This window comes from Pongo abelii, chromosome 22 (genome assembly GCF_028885655.2).
Source record: "Pongo abelii isolate AG06213 chromosome 22, NHGRI_mPonAbe1-v2.0_pri, whole genome shotgun sequence".
NCBI lineage: Eukaryota > Metazoa > Chordata > Mammalia > Primates > Hominidae > Pongo > Pongo abelii.
The window spans coordinates 49954398-49979111 of record NC_072007.2 but is presented as its reverse complement, the minus strand read 5'-3'; the positions used below and the strand labels follow the sequence as shown (position 1 = coordinate 49979111).

Below are 24714 nucleotides of genomic sequence, written 5' to 3'. Positions count from 1 at the left end.
TTCAGCCAAGCTACTGTGGCTAAAATCAGAAAGCAGATGACAATCCTTTAGGAAGGAAAAGGAAGGTGATCATGGCAGTTGGCTTCAATAAAACCCCCTCCTCCACAGTACCAACAGCTGAAAAGAAGCAAGTCCATGATACGGAACGTTGGAAGAGATGGCAGGGAATGAGCTCTTAGGTCCCGCCTGAGAACAGGACAAGCGAGGAACATAAGAAATGATGACTGCTGGAGAATTATGATTGGCCTAGGAAAGTAGAAGAGAAAGGAATGCAGCCAGTATCTTCCCAGAAGTCAAGTTCATCACAGTGACAGCATCATATCTGTTAAGAATTAGGAGTCTGTCAACAACAAAAAGCAAAAACGCCAGTTTAAAAAGGGGCAAAGGACTTGAATAGACATCTCTCCAAAGAAGATATACAGATGGCCAATAAGCTCATGAAAAAACCACTGGCAAATGCAAATCTCAGTCACAATGAGACAGCACTTCGCACCTACCAGGATAGCAATTGATGGAAAAAAAAAAAAAAAAAAAAACAGAAAATAGCGAATGTTGGCGAAGAAATCTGGAAAATCTGGAACCCCTGTGCTCTGCTGGTGGGAATATAAAATGGTGCAGCCAGTGTGGAAAATGATATCACAGTTCCTCAAAAAACTTAAAACAGAATTACTATATAATCCAGCAATTCCACTCCCATGCGCATGCCCAAAAGAAGTGAAAGCAGAGACTCAAACAAATATTTGTACAACCATATTCATAGTGGCATTATTCACAATAGCCAAAAGGCGAAAACAACCCGAGTGTTCACTGGTAGATGAATAGACAAACAAAATGCTATATATACACACAGTGAAATACTATTCTGCCCTAAAAAGCAAGGAAATTCTGTCACATGCTCCAACATGGGTGAAGCTTGAAGGCATGCTACATGAAATAAACCAGACACAATAGGACAAATACTGTATGGTTTCCCTTACATGGGCTTCCTAGAGTAGCAAAATTCATAGAAACGGGAAATAGAATGGGGGTTCCCAGGGGCTGGGGGTAGGGAGGAGAAATGACTGATAATGGGTACAAGATTTCCTCTGGAGTAATGAAAATGTCCCGGGGCTAGACAGTAGTGAAGGTCGCACAATACTGTGTATGGACAAAATGCCACAAAACTGTCATTAAAATGGTACATTTAAATTATGTCTATTTTACCACAATTTAAAAAGAGTTAGGGGTTCACTGAATTGTAAACTTTACAGATGACATGTATAATATTGATTATACCCCCCAAAAAAACTATGAATAAAAGAAAGAAAAAAATCAAGGGCTTGAAGGGAAGCCAAGACTAGGGCTAGAGGGAACATGGAGTTCTCTCTGTAGGTGGAGGCAGAGTTTCCCTAACCGTGCCCCTTCAGACATCAGGAGTCCCTGTGTGCGCCCCTGCGGGGGTGAGAGGAAGGTAGGATTGCAAACTGGGAAACCACTGGGTTAAACCAAATGAAAACAGGTTTCTTTACTGAGGACTTTTTGGAAACCTTCCAAAATTAATATGCAGAATGAATCTCAAAAAGGAGACTCACAGGCAAGCTTACCCAAATTTATTTGAAACTAATAAATTGCTGCAAATGCCTGCACATAGTTGGGAGGGGGGAAAGGAAAAACAAAGCAAGCAACCCCTAGTGCGGCTAGGTTAGGCGAAAAGAATTCAAGCTTGTGAGCAACACACCCCATGGACTAATGAGGAAATCAGATAAATAAAAAATGGATCGAGTGGGGTTGCAGCCGGGTCAACTGCGGTGGTCAGCAGGCGGGGTAGAGCCATCAGGCTCAGAACGACTGATCACACACGAAAACTGCTTTCCAACTCCATCACTCTTCACTAACCATTTGGCATCATCATGTTTCATTAGCCTGGAAAAACTCCTCCCTCTACCTAATGGAATAACATGCACAAACCACCTGGCTTTTTGTGCCATAGGCGGCTACAGACATCAATGAAAGAGCTTCCTTTAGACATGTGTAAGTGGCATGTATTAAAAGTCACCAAAACAGGAAACTGAAAAAGTGTGTGTGTAATATTGGACGTAAGTGTTACACCATAGTCTACAATGTGGAGTTGAGAGCCAGCCGTCAAAGAAGAACCCAGAGAAAAATCCTCATTTTCCATGTAGTTTAGTTATCCTTCATGCAAATGATTTTCTCCCTGGGAGGGAGTCAGATGGTAAACTGAGTCTCAGAGTAGAAGCACAAACAGGATTTTCAAGAGAGTGAGGATGGAGAGAAAAAAAAAAAAAACTATCGCCTTGGAAGAGGTGATTTTATTTTTGCACATTTGTTTTTTAGGTAAACTGATTAGCTAACAACTAGCAAAGAGGTAATTTGCACATTTTTATCCTTGAAGAAGCCAAATTCTGAAAAATCCAAATTCGGTTATTTATGGATTCTCCAGAAAACCTTTGAGAGTTCACTGTGCAGCATTCACAACAGGCTGTGTCTATGGAATGTCCACCACCATCCTTCCATCAGCACCTCCACCTCAGTAAAACCAGCACTCCACCATTTGCCTCATTCAATTTCCTCAATTCCTTCATTTATGTCCAATTATAATAGGCACCTGTTTCTCTTCAAAGCTTCCAGACACCTGGGCATTGTGCCAGACTCCCTACAAAACCAAGCCATTGAACACCCACTCCGAGCAACTGCTGATGAGTTGAATAATATTCACAACTATCACTGCTCAAATGTGTAGTAGGGCTTGGAGGCATTTGTTTCTCTACTTTGCCCACACTGAAATGAAAAAAGTAAGTTCAAATTGGCCAAAAATATACAAGCAGCACCCAAACAAAGGGACACAACTTTTGGAATACTCCTTGAAAGTGGTGGCCAGGGAAAAACACTGAAAACAACAGAATTTTACATGTATGTTTTATGGGGGGAGTGAATGCAGAAAAGGGGTGAGGAACTGAAATTCATCAAAGTTTCATTAATAGTTTTGCTTCCCAGATTGGAGAAAGGTAAACAGAGGTGGTGAAGAGGAGACTTAAGAGAAATGATTCTCTGGAGATAAATGAGAAAAAAACCTTCAGACTTGCCATTCCACTTTTCACAGAGAGAAGGAAGGCTGTGACTGAAAGGAGAATCATTCTCCTTCCCCAGATATAATTGTCTCCAGTAACAACCAGGACTTATTGGACAGACAAAGGAGATGTAGCAGGATACATGAAGAGGGTTGGCTTACTCTGATAAGGGTTCCTGAAGAAAGGAATGGAAGAAAAGCAGAGGAAAAAATATGTGAAGACATATCAGCTGAGAATTTTCCAGAAATGAAAATATGAGACCTCAAATCAAAACTGGACTCTAGGTACTCACCATGATAAATAAAGATAAACTTGTATCTTCCACATCATAGTGAGTCTACAGAACGTCGAAAATGAGAAAGTCCTAAAAGCTAATGTGGAGAAAGGCAAATTATCAACAAAACAGTCACAATTAAGCTGATAGCCATTTCCCATGACCAATAACATATATAGAAGATACCAAAATGCTGGAAGGAAGTAACTGCCCATCTAAAATTTTATACCCAATTAAACTAATATACAAAAGCAAAGCCATAATTAAAATATTTTCAAACACAGAAATAGTAAGAAAACTTATCACCCATGTAGCCTTAACAATAGGATTATTAATGAGCGTAGTTCAGCAAGAAGTTGCATAAACTCGGGTGTATGTCAAGGGATACAGGACACAAAAATGAGCATAGAAATTGATCAAATATATCATTAAATTTAACTAATTTATGCCCATAAAAATAACTACATTTTCATGTTTAAAACATCCAAAAATATAGGAAATTACCCAAGAAAAGAGAAACAGAGGAAGGAAGGAAGGAAGGAAGGAAGGAAGGAAGGAAGGAAAGGAGGAAGGAGGGAGGGATGGATGGAAAAGAGAGAGAGAGAAAGAAAAAGAGAAAGGGAGGGAGGGAGGAAGGAAGGAAAGAAGGAAGGAGGGAGGGAGGGAAGAAAAGAAAAAATTTACAAGTTCGAACTAAGGAATAGTTACAAAATAAGGGAACAAGGTTGTTACTTAAATTGTGCTGAGGTCCTTGTCATGATAGAGAAAATAACAGGAATACCAAAAATGTTTATATATGGTTAAAATACATGATTCCAGATTAAATATAATCATTAAAAATATATATACAGTCTACAGTCTGAAAACCAGCAAAAGAAGTAAAATGGGAACACAGAAAACTGTATCAATCCAACAGGAGACTAAAAAATGAAGAAAAGAGAACTAAAGAAAAAAGGTATGAAAGAGAAAACACAATGAGATAAAAGAATTAAATCCAAAGGCCTCAGAAATTATGTATATTATAAATGGATTAAGTTCACTTGCTTAGAAACACAATCATCAGGTTGGAAAAAATCCAGCTATATGCGAGTTCAAATGATACACCCAAAGTAAAGGTGAAACGACAGGCAGGAAAGATACTTGCTATTAGTTAGGGGGAGAAAAGAAAAAGAAACCAACCCCCTAGTGCAGCTATGTCAGGCAAAAAGAATTCAAGCCAAAAGTATCAACACTACATAGCAATTCACCATATATTATTATAATATAGATAGTATAATATAGATCTTTAGAACTTGTAAGATTCAACAACATAGCATCAAAACATATAACAAAAAATTGATAGCATTCTAAGAATAAATTGTATTTTTATGCATTTCTCTTAGAAACGTGTAACCAAATAGAACAAAAATTAGTAATAATGATTTGACAATGAAAATTAATAAACTTCATTTATTAAACCATACAGAAACAGAAAGTAAACATTCTTTTCAATTGCACACATACCACTTATGGGGATTAAAAATCAACAATAAAAACATACTGGAGAAAAATGTAAGTTTTGAAACTTTCAAAAGTAGGCCTCAAAAAAACTTATGGCTTAAAGAGGAAATCATAATAGATATTTTAAACCAAATAACAATGAAAGACCAACATATCAAAACCTGTGGACAGCAATTAAAAATTATTTAGAAATAAAGTTATAGGTCAAAAAAATAAATATGTAGAATACATTAAGCACATACTTCAAGAAGCTAGGAAAAAAGAGCAATAAATATTTGAAAGGTAAGAAAAAGAAAAAGACGAGGATATAACTATCAAGTCATTGATACACAGAATAAAACAACCAAAGAAATTATCTACATACTCAAAAACTGTTTCTTTCAGAAAAACTAATAAAGCCAATAAAACTTTACCAAGATTTAACAAGAAAAAAAGAGACAGAAATAAATCATATTTAAAGTCAAAAAGGTCTGCAACAGAGAAATTTTTAAAATGTTAAATCATAAGAAAATACTATGAACAATTTTATGCCAATAAATTTCAAAACTTTGAAATAATTTTCCAGCAAATCATGAATTAACATAGTTCACTGAAAAGGAATAGAACCTGAATAAACAAAAGGAAATAGAACCTAAATAAACAATGAATCTGTCATCAGAAGTCCACTGCCTCCACTCTACGATGCAACAACCCAGAAAGATTTAGAGGTGAGCTTTACCAAATTTTAAAGGAACAACAAAAAAAAAACCTTTTTGTACAAGCCATTTCCAAGAGACAGAGAAAAAATCACAATTTCAGACAAGGATAGTAAAAGAAAAGAAAATTATGAAAAATATCTCTTTTGAATACAAATGGAAAGGTCCTAAATAAAACACAAGAAATGCATTAATAAATTACACCAGTAAATTATAGGAAGAAAAAGCATATGATTATTTCAAAAGCTATATCAAAAAAGAATCAATAAAATTCAGCACCAATTCATAATAAAAAAGAGATCTTTCTTAATTTGACAAAGGGTATCCATCGAATATCTAAAATAAACACACTTGATAGTGAAACTTAAAAGCATTCCCATTAAGGTGAAGGTGAAGACAAAGATGTCCATTATCACTTTTTTTTCTTAGAGAAAGGGTCTCACTATGTTGCCCAGGCTAGTGTTGAACTCCTGGCCTCAAGCAGTCCTCCTGCTTTGGTCTCCCAAAATGGTGGGACTACAGGCATGAGCCATTGTACCTAACCTGTCACTGCTTTTATTAAACATTGACCTTGAGGTCCCAGCCAGTGGAATAAGACCAGAAAAGATGTATATAAGAAATGAAAGAGAAGAAACTAAGCTATTCTTGTTTACAGACAATTTGATTATTATGTCAGACCACATAGGCTAGGTTATGCCACAAACAACCCCAAAATCTCGGGGTCTTAACACTGCAAGTTTATCTTCTCATAAGCAAAATCAATTGCTGATTCAGGCTACTCTTGAAGGCAAGCATACAAAGGTCGGTTTATTATCGTATGCTATTTTGATCTAATGGTATGCTCATATCAACATGTGCTTAAACAAGCAGAGCAAAGAGAGCTGGGAAATCATGCACCTGCAATTCAATGTCTCAGCACACATCCCTTTAGCTCCCTTTTGATTGGCCAGGAAAAGCCACATGCTGTGTGTAACTTCAAGAGGTGGGAGAAGCAAAATCCTCCCATGTGCTAGAAAGACACAAATAACCAAAATATCTAATACAATTATCTATATAAAACATCCAAGAGACTCTACATGTAAACTATCAGAACCAATAGAAAATGTATCACATTTATCAAATTTCCGTGGTATTATTACCAAAAATGCGTAACTTCAATCTGCATATAAGAAAATACCAGGCAACTCCAAATTGAGGAATACTCTACAAATAACTACGCTGAACTCTTCTGAAATGTCAAGTTTACAAAAGAGAAGACTGAGGAACTATTACAGATAGAACATGAATAAAGCAACGTGAAAACCCAATGCAATATGGGATTCTGGCTGGGATCCGGGACCAGAAAAAGGACATTACAGGATAATTGGAAAAATTCAAACAAGGTCTGAAGATTAGGAATATTATGGCCAGGCAGGTGGCTCACGCCTGTAATCCCAGCACTCTGGGAGGCTGAAGCAGGAGGATCACTTGAGGTCAGGGGTTCGAGACCAGCCTGGCCAACACAGTGAATACTGTCTCTACCAAAAATACCATCTCTACCAAAAAATACAAAAATTGGCCACGCATGGTGGCACACGCCTATAATCCCAGCTACTTGGGAGGCTGAGGCACGAGAATTGCTTGAACCCGGGAGGCGGAGGTTGCAGTGAGCTGAAATCACACCGCTGCACTCCAGCCTGGGTGACAGAGCAAGACTCTGCCCAAAAAAAAAAAAGAAAGAAAAGGGAGGGATAGCATTAGGAGATATACCTAATGCTAAATGGCAAGTTAATGGGTGCAGCACACCAGCATGGCACATGTATACATATGTAACTAACCTGCACATTGTGCACATGTACCCTAAAACTTAAAGTATAATAATAATAAATAAAAAAGAAAAAAAGAAAGAAAGAAAAGAAAAAGAATGGCTGAAAAGAACAAAGTGGTAACTTACCTTCCCAGACCAAGACATATTATAAAGTCAGAGCAATTAAAACTTGTGGTGTTTGGGCAGAAACAAACAAAATACATCATGACAAAACAGAACAGAGATCTCAAAAATAAACCTACAAATTTTGGAAATGAACTTGACAACTGAACCTGAGATTTGTACGTAAACTAAAAGGCAAAAAATAGCTAAATACATTATAAAGCAAAACAAGATGGGAAAACTTGACCTAACTTGATCTAGTATATATAAAAACTTATTACATCAATAAGATACTTGTGATTTATAAACCAATGCTATGGACTGAATTGTGTCCACCCAAAGTTCATGTGTCGAAGCTCTAACCCCAATGTGACTGTATTTGGAGACAAAGCTTTTAGGAAGTAATTAAGGTTAAATGAGGTCATAGGGTGGGATCCTAATTCAATAGGGTTGGTGGCCTCATAAGAAGAAGAAAGGAATCTCATTCTGCATGTAAGGACACACACAGAATCTTTAGGATGTAACTGCATCCCTGAAGAGGGTCCTCATCAGAACCTGATCAGGCTGGCACCTTTGATCTCAGACTTCCAGCCTCCAGAACCATGAGAAAATAATTTTATGTTGTTTAGCCATCCAGTCTATGGTATCTCATTATGGCAGCCCAAGCAGACCATAAAATAGAATAAATAGCCTCAAAACAGATCTACACAAGTATGACAAAAATGGTATTACGAATCGCCAGAAAAAGGAGTATTGAATTAACAACCTAGGACTACTGACTATTCATTTGAAAAAATCAAATTTGAATCTCTAACTCACAACATATCAAAAATAAATCCAAGGAGGATTAAAAACCTAAATGTGAAAAGCAAAACTTGAAGGCTTTTAGCAAAAAATACAGTATATGAGACAATCTTTATAGCCTTAGAGTGGGGAAGAATTTCATAAGACGAAAAGCTTCTTCTTAAGAGAAAGCACAAACCATAAAAAAAAAGTGGTAAATTTCACCAAATTAAAAATGAAAACCTATTGTTCAATAAAACGTAAAAATACAAGCCACAGACGGAGTAGATATTTGCAATGTATATTACTAAAATGAAGGATCTAGAATTTCTAAATGAGCTTCCATGGATCTATAATAAAAAGACATTCCAAAAGAAAAATGATCAAAATACATGAACAGGCCATTCACAGAAGAGGAAATCCAAATGGCTGAGATACATAATATACAAACAGATGATTCGTTTTACTAGAATCAGGAAAATGCACCTTAAAACACTGAGATTCTATTTCATACTCATGACAATAACAAAAACTTAAAAATCCAATAATTCTAAGGGTTGGGGAAGCTGTGGAAAAACAGGAACTGAGTTAGAGTTATAGTATGTAGGAGCATAAATTGGCACAAATCCCTTGGAAAACATTCTTCAGTATCTAGGAAAGATGCTTTTTCACCCAATGCATCTTTTCTAGGTGTGTACTCTAAAGCACACTCTAACATGTATGCAAAGGAGACATGTATAAGAATGTTTATTATAGCATTTTTATATGAAAAATGAAAATCATCTAAACATCCATTAACAAAACAATAGCTGAGCCAATTGTAGCACAATCCTACAATATAATTTTTTTTAAGAGACAAGGTCTTGCTCTGTTGCCCATGCTGGAGTGCATTGGAGTGATCATGGCTCACTGCATCCCCAAACTCCTGGGCCCAAGCAATCCTCCCATCTCAGCCTCCCAAGTATCTAGGACTACAGGTGCATGCCACCATGCTTGGCTAATTTTTTATTTTTTATTTATTTATTTTTTTGATAGAGATGAAGATTCGCTATGTTGCCCAGGCTGGTATCAAACTCTTGGGCTCAAGAGATCCTCCCGTGAGGAGCGCCTCTGCCCGGCCACCCTGTCTGGGAAGTGAGGAGCGCCTCTGCCCGGCTGCCCTGTCTGGGAGGTGAGGAGCGCCTCTGCCTGGACGCCACCCCATATGGGTGAAAGTGAGGAGCGCCTCTGCCCGGCCGCCCCGTCTGGGAGGTGAGGAGCGTCTCTGCCCGGCCGCCCCATCTGGGAAGTGAGGAGCGCCTCTGCCCGGCCGCCCCGTCTGGGAAGTGAGGAGTGCCTCTGCCTGGCCACCCTGTCTGGGAGGTGAGGAGAGCCTCTGCCTGGCCGCCACCCCGTCTGGGAGGAAGTGAGGAGTGCCTCTGCCCGGCCGCCCCGTCTGGGAAGTGATGAGCGCCTCTGCCTGGCCGCCCCGTCTGGGAGGAGAAATTCTTCTGCCTTGGGATGCTGTTGATCTATGGCCTTGCCCCCAGCCCCGTGCCCTCTGAAACATGTGCTGTGTCAACTCAGGGTTAAATGGATTAAGGGCAGTGCAAGATGTGCTTTGTTAAACAGATGCTTGAAGGCAGCATGCTCGTTAAGAGTCATCACCACTCCCTAATCTCAAGTACCCAGGGACACAAACACTGTGGAAGGCAGCAGGGACCTCTGCCTAGGAAAACCAGAGACCTTTGTTCATGTGTTTATCTGCTGACCTTCTCTCCACTACTATCCTGTGACCCTGCCATATCCCCCTCTCCGAGAAACACCCAAGAATGATCAATAAATACTTTAAAAAAAAAAAAAAAAAAGAGATCCTCCCACCTCAGCCTACCATTTTATACAGCAATGAAAATGAATGAACTACACCCACAGAGGTGTCCAATCTTCTGGCTTCCCTGGGCCACATTAGAAGAATTGTCTTGGGCCACACATAAACTATGCTAACACTAACGATAGCTGATGAGCTTTTAAAAAAATCTCATAATGTTTTTAAAAAGTTTATGAATTTGTTTTGGGCCACATTCAAAGCCGTCCTGGGCTGCAGGTTGGACAAGCTTGAACCACAGCTATGATATGGTTTAGCTCTGTGTTCCCACCCAAATCTCATCTCCGGTTGTAATCCTCAAGCGTCGAGGGAGGGAAGTGATTGGATTAAAAAGCAGTTCCCCCATGCTGTTCTCCTGATAGTGAGTGAATTCTCATAAGATCTGATGGTTTTATAAACGGTAGTTTTTCCCACACGCTCACATCCTCTCTCATTTGCTTTCTCAGGCCATGTAAGATGTGCCTGCCTCCCCTTCCACCATGATGGTAAGTTTCCTGAGGCCTCCCCAGCCATGCAGAACTGTGAATCAATTAAACCTCTTTCCTTTATAAATTACCCAGTCTCTGGAAGTTCTTTATAGCAGTGTGAAAATGGACTAATACAAGCTACGTCTCAACATGGATAAATATTGAAAACAATGAATCAAAAAGAGCTGCAGTAGGACCATACAAAACCATTTTAGAGAGCTTGAAATATTGAACTCAATACCATAATTAATCACAGATTTATACGTAGAAGTGATGTGGAAACACACATGGAAAAGACAGTAATAATTCAGGATAGTGAGAAGGGATGAAAGGAGATGGGGAGAACTAGGGAGGGGACAGAGGGAGCTTCAATGATGTTTTCATATTGTCTTCTAAATCTAAGCAAGTATGGCCAAGTGTTAGGACAAAATAGAGCTGAGATGTGGACTCACACATGCTTTTTCTATTATTATTTCACTTCTGCATGTTTGAAATACTTCAAAATTTGAAAAATAAAAAATGTGATGCCTCCAAGTTACATCCTGAATTTGGGGGCAATCCAAAACCTGAGTGTATCCTGAGAGCAACTTTTAATAAAACTATAAATTTTAATAAATTTAATCAAAATGAATAGAAACTAAATCCACCATCAGGATTATCCATCATTCCCACTGCTTCTGCTCCTTCATATCCTCAGGCCACAGAAAAGCTGATAAACCGTATCTCCAGGACACCAAAGGAAGCTCTGGGAAGGAAACGATGTTCACATAGGAGAGAAGCAATCGAGGACAATTCAAAAATTGTTATCTAAAGGTTCAGCTGAACCTGCCCTTGTTAAATATGCTTGGCAAATAAAGAAATGGCAGAGAAAATATGCATAAATACCACAGAAAGGAAGGAGGAAATGAAACAGAAGGAAATGTGCAAAAGACAAGTGAAGAAGCCACAGTCTGAAAGAAAATATACCCCCAGCAGTGGATTAAAAGTTTTCACAGTAAATGATTTGTTGCTACAAGAAACTAAGAACAGGAAATCAACAAAACAGAGCCACAAACGATGACAAGGAGACAGAATGAGATTAAAAAGGGAACTTGCAGAGTTTAGGAAGCACAGTGATCACCAAAACACCTCTGTGGAAAAATGAATAAATTAGAAACAGTAAGAAAAAGAGAGAGAGCATTGCAAACATGTATAGGAACACTGAGGAATGGTTTCCAATAATTATAAAGAATCAGAGCTCTTTCATTTTCAGAGACAGGGTCTTGCTATGTTGTCCAGGCTGGTCTCAAACTTCTGGACTCAAGCAATGCTCCCACCTGTGTCTACAGCTTAAAGAAAAAAAGACAGGGACCAAAATTTAAATAACAAACTAAATATTGTTCCCCTGATGTTAGTCATCTTATAAAAATAATTCTGCTGTTGCTCACAATATTCTTCTCACAACTTTTTGGGAATTACTTTTCAAATCATATTATTTTTTAAAATTCAATAAGAAACAACTAGTTTTGTTTCCTTCTTTCCGTACCTCATTCTTGATCCAAAACAATTATTACTCAGCATGGTAAAGTGCTTGGCACACAACAAGAAGTCATAATAACAACAATAGCTATAACTTAAGTAGCATGTATATACCCGGCACAGTTCTATTGTTCTTTATTATATACAGAACCATGTAATCCTCACAACCACCCCTATGAAATAAGTACTATTATTCTCTTCAATTTCAATTAATAAAACTGAGGCATAGGGAAATTAAGTAACTTGCCCAAGGTCATATAACAAATACCTGTCAAAGCTGGGATTTGAACCCAGTCATCTGGCTGCAGAGCCTGAGCTATTTATCTCCGCAAGAATATTTATTCAATGCGTGAATGAATGATCAGCCACTTTATTTACCCAACTTGGTCCCAAACAACTTCTGGCTCCGATGTCTTCTATTGAGGATGTGGGGATGATGTTCAAAATTAGATATAAAAATTCCGGTTGTTTTGTTTTTCACATTTATCTCAGTGCACCTGCACGATACTCAGAGCTCCTAATTCTGGTTTTCAACTGAAGGCCACGTTAGTTCTCAAAATCTCTGGAAATCATCTTACCCACCCCTTCACCTTTCACCTTCAGACACAGGGTCAGTTAACTCCCTCCTTCCATGGGCAAAGAAGTGTTGTCAAAACCCGGAAGAGGTCAGCCACAAAGCTTGATGGAACCCCATCCTCAAGCCAAGGCAAAAAAGAAGAAACTGGAATTAACAAGGAATACGGGAGCCCTCACCAAGTCCAAGGACTTACCTGGGAGCAGGAAGGGGCAGCAGAGGAAAGTAAGGAGTAGAAGGAGAAAGGTCAACAGAAAAGCAATGAACACAGGCTGCAAACCTGGGTTTATCCAGGGCCACGAAGCTTGGGTGCGGCCCAGGAACAAGGCCGTTATAGTCAGGGAGATAGACGTCTGTCAGGTCCAAGAAGGGACTCCATCCTCATCAGTATCCCGGTCACCAGGGGAGAGAGGCTGATAAAGCTCAGGCAGCTTTTCAAAGTCACTGTAACCAGGATTCAGGATCAGGCTCTAGGCCTGGCAGAAAACCAAGCAGAAATCTGATCAGGGGCCCAGCTAAATGGACAAGCATGCATGGGGGGCATCCCCTAGGATGCCAGTACTGGGCTCAGTTCCATGCCCAGGAAGGACAAGATGGAGACCCTGAAACTCTTCTTGGACCGGTCTGAACTGGCCTGAATCTGTAGCTGTCCAGGAACAGAGGAGGGAGGGCTACATCCTCGTGTTCTCTGCTGCATGGATGAAGGTTACCATCCATGTGGAGAAGTTTGGCCATGGTGAGGTATGCAGAATCTCATAAAACCAACTATTAGAGGTGGCCCTTGTTTATTCAAAGTACCTACTTAGAAATCCTACAAAAGAAGGGATGCCCTTGTCTGGAAGAACCTTTGCAAAGACAACCTTGTCCTTGTCAATCTTCGGAGGCGACAGCAGAGTGAAACGTCTCTTTCCGATTTGCATTTCCAGGAGGTAATGTCCATGGGCCTCACACTGAGCTCCTTCCTGAACACGTCAGATTTTTATTATTCTTAAATTTACCTAACAAAGAAACTACTTAAGACGAACTGACTTTAAAAGAGAAGGAAAAAATGAAAGGAGATAGGAAACGAGATTTAATACACACGCAATCATTCCTTAAAAGATATAAAATTCTCCCTTTGAAACCAAATTTGCATATTACACGCACCTGTTTTAAAGAGGAAACACCACAAAAGGTACATGTAAAGATGGGCAGAATCAGCATGCATTTACCTAGAAATGCCCCTCTAAGGACTTCCTACATCTGTAAAATACTCTCAACAGCAGCCACTGCCCACCCCAGGGACCCAACGAAACATGACACTTCCCCAGATCTGTATCTTCATTAAATTCTACTCCTCCTCCATCTCCATCTCTTTGAAAAAAACAAAAATAGTAAATGAGGAAGATGTGGAGATGAGAAGTAATGTTAATATTTACAATAGGTGGCCACACATAACAAAGACTGAAGTTTGCTATGCTAACATAAAGGACCAGTGAAAAATAATTTTCCAACATCTGATTACTGCAGATTCAGTTGCTATTTGGAAGCTGTATTTATCCCTCAAGAGTCAGAAACCTAAACAAAACATGAAACAAAACCACGAAGGAAAACGACGGTGCGGTGTTTGTGAGAACACACGTGCACATGCACACACATACACACACATACGCACACGCACACTTGCACTCACACACACACGCACTCACACACACACACACCTGGTACAGATAATGTTTTTAAAATAATGTTCATTACTGAGTCTTAAGGTACCTCACCGTATTTAGCAATGACCTACAGACTCCCTTCTGGTCCTCCCAAAGTCAAAACCCCTGGTGTCATCCCTTAATGAAAAGCTGTCTTTCTCATGATCCTGCCTATCAGCCCCTTCCACAACCCCCACGATGCAGAAGCTGCCTGCCGCAGGGTGCTTCTGAGTTTGTTTTGTTGTTGTTGCTTAAGATTAGGCCATTCTTTTTAATTGTGTGATGTTTCCATCCAGTGCTGATTCCCTAAGTCTTGTGTCCGCACCGTGCCCACCCAGGAACACAACTTCCTCGGTGCGTGGCGTGAGTAGCAATAAGACTTTATAAATGAATATGTTTTCACACCAAGTTTGATGACATTTGGTCTGTAACAATTTTCTTTCCCTTCATTTAAAAGGAACGAAGGAAAACAGAAGAGCACGCCTGCAGTGCGCGGCCGCGCCGCGGTCCTCTGCGCCGGGCACCCACGCCCCCGCGCGCCGCAGGACCCGGACCCCCGCTCCCCAGGCCAGAGCTCCCCGCGCCCCGCGCCCCAGCCCCGGGCCTTACCGTGCGCGGGGCAGCCCCGGCAGGCCCAGTCGGGCTGGAAGCCGCCGCGGGCTCAGAGCCGCATCCCGGCCCGCGGACGCAGGGGGCGCGCGACCGGTCCCCGGAGGTGCTGGGTCCAGGCCGAGGATGGTTTTCCGCCCCGCTCCGCTCCGCGTTTAGGAGGTGGGAGGAGCGCGCGGCGATGCGCACAGGAAATCTGATAGGTGAGGAGGCCGGCGGGCCGCGCAGGGCGGCGCGGGCTGGGGAACGCGGGGGTCGGCTCCGGGAGGCGGCGGGACCCCCAGGCCGGCAGCCGGGGGAAGAGGCAGGAACTGTCTACAAATGCTCCGGCTCCGAAGCCCCGAGGGAAAGAGCATCTTTCAGGGAGCACCAGGAATTGACGACGGTGGAATTTGCTCAGATCCCCTGAGGCCGGTTCTTTGAGTTTCTGTCCGGCCCTCCGGGAGAACCGTCCCAAAGTTAACTTTGAAAACACTCACAGGAGAGGGAAGGCTGCGGGGTCCTGCGCTTCTCAAACCCCAGATGCCCCGAGAAAGAACACCGCCCCCCTCTCCACCACCACAACCAGATCTTTTTAAAAAGAGATGCTACCTTCACAGCAAAAGGCCTAATTATGAGGAATGAGCCAAAGTCATGCAAGGCGTGGGGCGCTATGGGGCTGCGCAGTGCCTTAACGATTCCCGTTTCACGGATGAGACGACTCCGGCACAGAGAAGTCAGAGGGCCTGTCCTGGGTCACACAGCCACAGGCGGCCCCAGGTAAATGAATACTGATGTGCTACAGCCATAGTGCGGGGGTGGGGGAGGGGTCGCAAGAGCTGAAGCCAGTGGGACCCCACCTTTCTCTGGCAGGAAAAATAGACATATATTTATGTAGACAAATATACATTTTTTAAGGGGTTGAGAACATACCATTCTATTCAGTGATCTTCAACCCTGGCTGCAGCAAAATCTCCTGGGAAGCTCTTAAAAGTCCCAGTGCTCAGGCGCCTACCCCAAGCCCAATGAAGCTGGCTTATTTTCCTTAATGTCATAACTTCAGCAGCTTCAGAGCAGTGCCAGCCCTTTCTTCCCCACGGCTGACATGTGATCCTTCTTGCACAAAGATGACGTGAGCTAATAGGGAAGTGGGGAGAGACCCCCCCCCCCCACTCCAAAAACAAATTAGGAACATGGAGTCCAGAGCCTAAAAGGTGTAGAATCGCTTCAGAGAACGGACAGGCCTCGGAAGCTTGAGCGTCGGGTTGGAGGGAAGCCTATGAGGGGTCTGATGGGGAGGAACGCAGCCGTGGGGCAGCAATCACCAGCCGGGATTATTAAACTCCCACGCGATTCTGCACGTGGCTTTGTGCAGCTCCCGTTTCCTGGGATAACCATACAGTCCTGGTACACTCACAGCTGAGCAGGGCCAGCTGAGCAGGATGCCACCTCAGGCAGCATCAAGTGGGGCGGGTACTAGCCCAGAGGGGACAGGAGGTGAGCCTGCCTGCCCTCCAGGGTGCCCCCTGCCCTCTCCCTCCCAGTCCCCGGTTGCTGTTCCCCCCAAACCCTTCCCACCCTTTCCTCCCTTCCCACCCAGCATCTCCCGCACCAAGAAGCACATCAGACCTCTGTCCAGCCACGGACACCTCAATTGAGCCGGCACCTGAGGGGCTATGACATGGGGCAGGTGTTTTTTTAATAAAGGTGGTGGGGGAGGAGGGTGCAGGACCCAGAGAAAGGGCCCTGGGAGACTGAGACTTAGAGCTCTGCTCTGAGGAGCAGGGGGCCAGTCTCAGCAGGGGCCGCAGAAGCCAAGCCTGGATATATGTCAATACCGACATATAATTACATTTATATGTTAAATGTAAACAGTTAAAATACATTTATTGCGCTCCAAGTATAAAAATCAGGGAATCGTTTAAGTAGAATTTCAGCTTTGGGTGCTGGTGGTGGAGCCGGAAGCTTCTTCCCTGAAATTGTCCTGGGGAGGAAGGTCCTCCATTTTTTGTTTCCGAGACCAGAGTAATTTAATTATACTACAATGACTCCTTCATTTGAGTAGCTTGTTTTCAGTTAGGCTAGTAAGTGGTATAAAAGCAAGGATAAAGGAAACGAATTGGAGGGGTAAGGGCCTCTGCATGGGGACAGTGTTCCAGCTGAGACCCCCGTGGTGAAAGGGCAGAAATGAGGAGGGAGCATTCCAGGCAGATCAGATCACAGCAAAGGCAAACACCCTGCACCAGGAATGTACCTGCTCACTGCTCAGCACTACCATGTAGAAAATAGGCTGTAGCAGAGGGCAGATCATAAGTCAATGTGTGCAAATTGCTTAGCCCAGTGAACACCACTGTGAGATGGGCTAGCCATGGCCTTGGGTCTTGGAGATACCTGTCAAGAAAGTGAAAGCATCCATCCAACCATCCTAGGCCAGAGCTCATGGTCTCAGGCTCTGACATTGGTCTTTGCTAAACTGTACGAGAGGCTGAGGCAGTGGCCCAGGCAGTGGTCTGCTCTGTCCCCATCACTGTGGGGATGGGTCTCACCTGTGAGCCATGCAAACTTCTCTCTCATGGGAGAAGGATTTGCAGAGGCCAAGCACCTCTTCCCCATATGCCTTCCATCACCCCACAAGGCCCCTCCAGAGCCTGGTACCAGTGACTGTCAGTCAAAACATGCAATCTTCCCCGTGCTCGCTGACACTCCTGTTTGGTTTCAGGGTTCTTAACCTCAGCACACTTGACATTTTGGGTTGGATAATTCCTTGTTGTGAGACTGTCCTGTGCACTGTGGTATGCTTAGCAGGACCCTTGGCCTCTATCCACTGGATGCACACCCCTGCACACACACACAAGTTGTGACAACGTCTCCAAACTTGCCAAATATCCCATGGGGAGCAAAGTCACACCCAATTGGGAATGGCTGCTCTCATAGAAAGGAACGAGACCCAGTGCTCCACAAATAGCTACAGAAAACATTTATCCATGACAGCTCCACAGAAAAGGACCGCTTATCAGAGATTAGAAGATTGTGCCCCATAATGGAGCTGCCGGTCAAAGTCCCCTGCTGCCAGTCCTGTGCCGCATGAAGGAGCCGCTGGTCAAATTTCCCTGCGGCCAGTCCCTCCCTCCATGCCAGCCTTCAGGTGCTCCTTCCACAGGCCAGGCCCATGTCATTTCAGGACCTGCTCCTTCCCTGCCCTCTGCCTGGACCAAGCCTCTCACGGATATTCATGGGACTGTCCTGGACTTCACCAGATCTCTACTCAGAGACCACTTCCCCTTCCCTGACGCCCTGTTGAGTGCACACCCCCTCCCACACCTCAGTCCCCTGCTTTTGATCCTTCTGGCTCAGCATTGCTACCTGACATTTCGAGGTCCACTTGCTCATTTGCCCATGCTCTGTCTCCCCTGCCAGAACGGGACTTCAGGGTACACCACTGCACCCCAGCAGAGGCCTCTGCCTGGCACACAGGGAATGCTGGAGCAATACTTGAATAAGTAAGTGGAGGGATCAACCGATGGCATCCATGGGCAGTGGCTGGGGAAATGGAGCAAGTGAGGACCTTTTTTTTTTTTCCTTTCATCTATCTTAAGACCCACTACGAGGGCCCTTTTCTACCATGGGGTTTGGTTGCAAAACGTGCAAGCAAGTTCCTTCTCCCGTCCTGATCCAGGCTGGTGATGGTGGGAGGCGGGAGAGTTCACTTGCTGTTCACTCATCTCAAGGAAGCTCCAGCCACTACCAGCGGAAAATTCCTGCATTTCTGATTCAAAAACCTAAGTGGAAGGAGCTTCATGGCTGAGATGTCCCAGGGACCCTCATGAAAAGTTAGAGAATCATCAGAGGTTCTTGGAGGCCTGGAAAATGATTTTCCCAGAGAAGTCACGATACTAATTAGAATGCCTCTGCCTGGAAGGCTTTCCAGGCCCACAGCAGTTTTCTGAAGCATGAAACAAAGCTTTCTCTTGGAGCAAAGTGAAGGGTGGGAGAACAGAGTGGGCCGGGGAACTGGGAGCTAAACCCTGGAGGCAGCAGCTGCTGCCTGGAGTCTGAGGTGTGTGCCAGCAGTGTGGCTACTGTCCTGGAGCCCCTGGGAGCCGCACCACTGCCTCACTGAGGGGATACCCTGCCCATGTGGGCTAATCTTGCCCCAACAAATAGGCTGGCTTTTCCTCAACTGGGTGGGAGCCTTCATTGGGATTGCAGAACATGATTATAACCACCACCCCTACCAGGGGGCTGCGGAAACATGGCCCAAGCCAGGGTGGCCCACATGGTTATAACATGACAATTGTGCATGATACGGATAGGCGAGGCTGTGGCCAGTTGCACCCTATGGGTTAGGAGGAAGGTGGCCCCTCATTGCTATAAGTAGGTGGGACCACGCCTTCCCAGATAATGAAGGAATTCAGTCTCTGAATGGGACCAGAAGAGTCTACGCTGGTTAAGAGAAGTACGGAAGGAGGCTGTGTTTGGATGGTCCCTGGTCACCTCTGAGAAGACACAGCCCTCCAGCCCTGAGGCCACAGAGAAAGTACAATAACCAGTTTATAAGCATGCATCAGTAAGCTTTCCATTTCATATTTTCATAGAAGTTTTTAATTTGATTTTGGGATTATTCCTGAATAATGCAATTTTATGACACATGAAAAACCAAGAACACTTGAAAAATGATCACCACCTTTCACTGTTGAGCTGGCTTCTTATGCAAAATTCTTGGCACAATGCACCCCCTTCCCCACGGCTGTGCCTTCCCTGACATTTCTAGTGAGCTCTGGAGCATATAAACCTAAGCCAGTTCTAAGGTCTCTAAAATAAATGTCCATCTGGAATCTTTAGCGTGGAAGTTCCAAGCCAGGGAGGAGATGGAGTGGTAAGAACATGTAGAGTTTGGTCAACTTGGTTTTGCAAACTCTTGCTCCGTAAGTAAGCTCCACCCCTCAGTTTCCCCATCTGCACAGTGGGCATGATAACAGCGTTGTTGTAAAGCTTATAGAAAGATGGTGCAGCCAAACGCTGGAGGACTCCTGTGGCACTCTGTGCTTTCTTTTTGGTAACACAACAGTTCTCAGGCTTTTTTTTTTTTTTTTTTTTTTTTTGAGACTGAGTCTCACTCTGTCACCCAGGCTGGAGTGCAGTGGTGCGATCTTGGCTCACTGCAACCTCCGCCTCCCAGGTTCAAGCAATTCTCCTGCCTCAGCCTCCGGAGTAGCTGGGATTACAGGCACCCGCCACCACGCCCGGCTAATTTTTGTATTTTTGTAGAGTTGGGTTTTATCATGTTGGCCAGGCTGGTCTCGAACTCCTGACCTCAAATGATCCACCCACCTCGGCCTCCCAAAGTGCTGGGATTACAGGTATGAGCCACAGGGCCTGGCAAATTCTCAGGCATTTTTGTGTTTGTTTGTCTTAATTTCTGTCTTTACTACTAGCCTCCTTCATGTGTCTCCCTGACTTCTGTTTCCACCAATGCCTATCACAGTTCCTGAGATATAGCAGGCACTCAAGACAGGTGTTAAGTGAATAAACGAAGTGCTGCATTAACAAATAAATTTTTTAAATGAGTGACTGAGTAAAACTCAACACAGAGCCTAAACATAGTGAGCATCCACATAACAATGGCACCATTCATCTTTAAAACATATGATTTGATCCTTCGCTTTTAGACCACAAGGCCTTTAGATAGTGCAGTAAGCTTGGTAGGAAAGTTGGTCACTTTAAAGTTAGTTTAATTTATAGTAATATTGGGAAAGAGGATCTATAAAGCAATCTCACTTCCAAAATGCCAACAAACAAGGGAAAACCACTTTGCTTTGGTCCTTTTCATATTTCTTCCAGAGAAGGGAATAAAAATTTCTATTTAAAAATTTGGGATAAACTAGGCTAGGTGGTATGCACCTGTAATCCTAGCTACTTGGGAGGCTGAGGCAGGAGAATCGCTTGAGACCAAGAGTTCCAGAGCAGCCTGGGCAACATACTGAGACACAGACCCTTAAAAAAAAAAAAAAAAAAAGGCCAGGGGCGGTAGCTAGCCCCTGTAATCCCAGCACTTTGGGAGGCTGAGGCAGGTGGATCACTTGAGGCCAGGAGTTTAAGACCAGCCTGACCAACATGGTGAAATTCCATCTCTACTAAAAATATAAAAACTAGCCGGGTGTAGTGGTGCATGCCTGTAATCCCAGCTACCTGGGAGGCTGAGGCAGGAGAATCACTTGAATCTGGGAGGTGGAGGTTGCAGTGAGCCAAGATCGTGCCACTGCACTCCAGCCTGGGTGACAGAGTGAGACTGTGTCTCAAAAAAAAACCGGGGGGGGGGGGATCTCTTTTGTAGAAACAGAGTCTCACTTGCCCAGCATGGTCTTTTTTAATTTATTTTTTTGTATAGACAGGGGTCTTTCTGTGTTGTCCAAGCTGGTTTCAAACTCCTGGACTTGGGCGATCCCTCCCAAAGTGCTGGGATTACAAGCATGAGCCATCACACCCAGGGTCTCTTTCTATCTGTTGCTAGTGATCCTGACTTCTTCAGAATGCAGCATGCGTGGACGTGCCATGTTGCATGCAGCTAACCAGTGCTTGGAGAGACTGGACTTAAGCTCTTGTTTTCAACCCAGACCCAAGGACTGCCTGTTCCTTTGCAGAACTGCCTAGTACACAGAGTTAAACGTCATGTAGCTTGTATGATTGGGAAGGAAGCAGAAAGTAGAATTCTGAAATAACAGAACTGATTTTTTTTCAACCAGCATAGCAGCTTTTCATGTTAGGAAGCCTTCAGAATCATTTCCTACCCTCTCAAGGAACTCATTCATTAAAGGGACACACCGTTCCTGTCAGAGAGGCTATCTTCCTAGTGCTAAATATTTTTTGAGGCACTGAAAATTAAATTCACACTCAAAAGACTTTTCTGCATTTGAGGAGATTTTCCTGTATGCTGAGCTCTGTCAAAAGAGGTATATTGAAGAGAGGGTAGTTCTGGGACCATTGACAAGACAGCGCATTGATTGGAAGCCTACACATTCTGGAGTGTCGGCTTAATATGTTGATCATCCTTTGAGATGGGACACAAGGAAAAATAAACTATTTCTCCTTCAGGAACATACAGTGGCATAAGAGAGACCAACTTGGTGATAACTGATCATAGGATTAGACCAAGGTGCAGAAGCAAACAGAACCTCCATAAAATGTAATGATGTCTCGTGCCTGCAATCCTAGTGCTTTCAGAGGCCAAGGCGGGAAGATTCCTTGAGCTCGGGAGCTCAAGACCAGCCTGAACAACACAACAAGACCTCGTATCTATTAAAAAATAAAAATAATAAAATTAGCTGCACACCTAATTGGTGGCACACACCTGTGGTCCTAGGTACTCGGGAGGCTGAGATGAGATCATTTGAGCCCAGGAGATCAAGGCTGCAATCAGCTATGATCATGCCACTGCCCTCCAGCCTGGACAACTGAGCGAGACCCTGTCTCCAAAAAACAATAAAATTAAAAAAAATTAAAATGTGATGGAGTTCAGAGGAAAGGTCAGTTGATTCTCACTAAAGGTTGGACTTCATTGGTGATTTTCTGTCTTTTTAAGAGTTAGAAACTCCTTTTTCAAATGAAATGTCTGTGGACCTCCAATGTCTTAAACCAGGTCAGAGATGTTTTGTTGGGGACGGGGGCTTCCAGCCCACTGAACACCCCTGTCCTGCCGTAGCCCCAGAGGTACCACCCTGGGCTCTGCCCGGTGCTGCTTCAACACCTCCAGATGGGAGGAGAGGGACCTTTCCTTCCAGTTCTAACCCCCACATCAGTCAAGGGAACCCTGTACAAAATGCTGAGAAAGCCAAAGAAAGTCAGAGTGCAGGCAGCTTCTTGTGACTTACTGCGGGGGCTCCTTGTGTCTCCCCTCCTCCTGCCTGTTAGACTTCTCCTTGCTGGCTGGGCCCACGCGTGGATGCACGGGTGCGGAGGTTGGGAACCCAGGATCACTCAGCAACATGCTTCTTGTCAGCTTCCTGCAAAGGGGAGAAATCACGCATCAACCAGAAGCTTTTAAGTGAAAATTTGAGGACCTCCTACTTTCATCCACCAGAATGCTGCAGCTTTCAAAGTACTTTCTAGACACTCAATGTCATTCAAGCTTCTGATAATCCCCCTGGGTGGGATGATCGGGAGGTATTATTATTTCACAGATGAAATTGAGGTTCGTTGGTGACTGAGCACCTCTTGTCACCTCACTGTCCCATGTCCACAATGGAGATGCAGGAAAGGTGCTTTGAACTTTGCTCAGCACCTAGTAAGCCCTCAGTGCACGTTAGCACCAGTCATTCGGTAGTGACCCAGGAGCTCATCACTAGGAAGTGGCGGACTGGGAACCAGGACTCAGACCTCCAAATTCCTCCCAGGACCTGTCGCTCACTCTGCTATTTGAGTGTCCAGCCCAGAAGCATTTTTGGATCTCCAAAATAAAGTAAAAAGTGCTAGCAATGCCTGGTGAATTAATCACTGTGATGTTGACCGGGCACGGTGGCTCACGCCTGTAATCCCAGCACTTTGGGAGGCCGAGGCGGGTGGATCACGAGGTCAGGAGATCGAGACCATCTTGGCTAACACGGTGAAACCCCGTCTCTACTAAAAATACAAAAAATTAGCCGGGCGTGGTGGCGGGCGCCTGTAGTCCCAGCTACTCGGGAGGCTGAGGCAGGAGAATGGTGTGAACCCAGGAAGTGGAGCTTGCAGTGAGCCGAGTAGCACCACTGCAGTCCGGCCTGGGCGAAAGAGCGAGACTCCGTCTCAAAAATAAATTAATTAATTAATTAATTAAGAAATAAAATAACACTGTGATGTTAAGGCCCCATTTTCTAGGATTTATCATGATTGGTTTTATTGAGTAAAGCCTGGGAAAAAGACTTAGATATCAATTTAGAAAAACTCATTTAAGTATCTTTTTAGAAGTAATATTATGTATTATTATTGTTGTTGTTAAAGTTCTGTGCCAATCATTATTCTAAGTGTTTGACATTTCTTTCTCACTACAGTTTTCTGAGGTAGATGCTGTTATTCTCCCATTTTACAGATGAGAAAACTGAGCCACAGAGGAACCAAATAATTGGCCCAGGTAAAGCAATCTCCTGACAAACAGAAATAGCCTGAAGTTATAACATGCGCATATTCCTTGTTAGTGCACCTAATTTCTCCCCACTTTTTGGACTGACTTAGGACTTCGTTGGTTTTTGTTTTGGTTTTGGTTTTGAGACAGAGTCTCACTCCATCACCCAAGCTGGAGTGCAGTGGCACAATCTCAGCAGACTACAGCCTCCACCTCCAGGGCTCAAGCAATCCTCCCACCTCAGCCTCCCGAGTAGCTGGGATTACTGGTGTGTGCCACCACACCTGGCTAATTTTTGCCTTTTTTCTGTAGAGATGGGGTTTTGCCACATTGACCCGGCTGGTCTTGAACTCCTGGCCTCAAGTGATCTGCCCACCTTGGCCTCCCAAAGTACTGGGATTACAGGCATAAGCCACCACACCCAGCCTCCTCTCTCCCTTTTTATCATTAACAGTATGAATCTACAGTGAAGGGAGAGAATTAGGCCTACAGAGCTTCCCACTTTAGCCTGAAGTGAATGAGAAGCTGGCAGTATTTAGCATAGATGTATTCAAAGAAGGAAATCCATAAAGCCATAATTAGCCCCTGAGCTGGAAGCCAGATGAAATTCCTTTAAAACAGAGATAAGGAACTAATTATCCTACTTTCATCTGAGGCAAAACACCAAGAAATAGGGTGAAGAGCAATAAGAAAAA

General features: G+C 43.5%; 2 protein-coding genes across 5 annotated transcripts in view; one reads left to right on the top strand and one right to left on the bottom strand.

Annotated features, from left to right (window-relative positions):
• Positions 1–24714, bottom strand: part of B3GALT5 (beta-1,3-galactosyltransferase 5) — a 116774-nt gene that overhangs the window by 45988 nt on the left and 46072 nt on the right. For 2 of the 4 annotated variants that reach the window (XM_063720906.1, XM_054542558.2), the window contains exon 2: positions 22794–22925. The gene's annotated coding sequence lies outside the window, so the exon portion shown is untranslated. Of the gene's footprint in view, positions 1–14946; positions 15087–22793; positions 22926–24714 lie in introns of those variants that run through there. The other 2 variants (XR_010138887.1, XM_063720907.1) reach the window with 2 other exon arrangements.
• The window catches only part of LOC134760817 (putative uncharacterized protein B3GALT5-AS1), a 33971-nt gene continuing 24458 nt past the window's right edge, over positions 15202–24714 (top strand). Inside the window, 2 exon segments of the mRNA XM_063720828.1 lie at positions 15202–15721; positions 18343–18429. Coding sequence (XP_063576898.1) covers positions 15560–15721; positions 18343–18429 — 249 coding nt within the window. The 5' untranslated portion in view covers positions 15202–15559.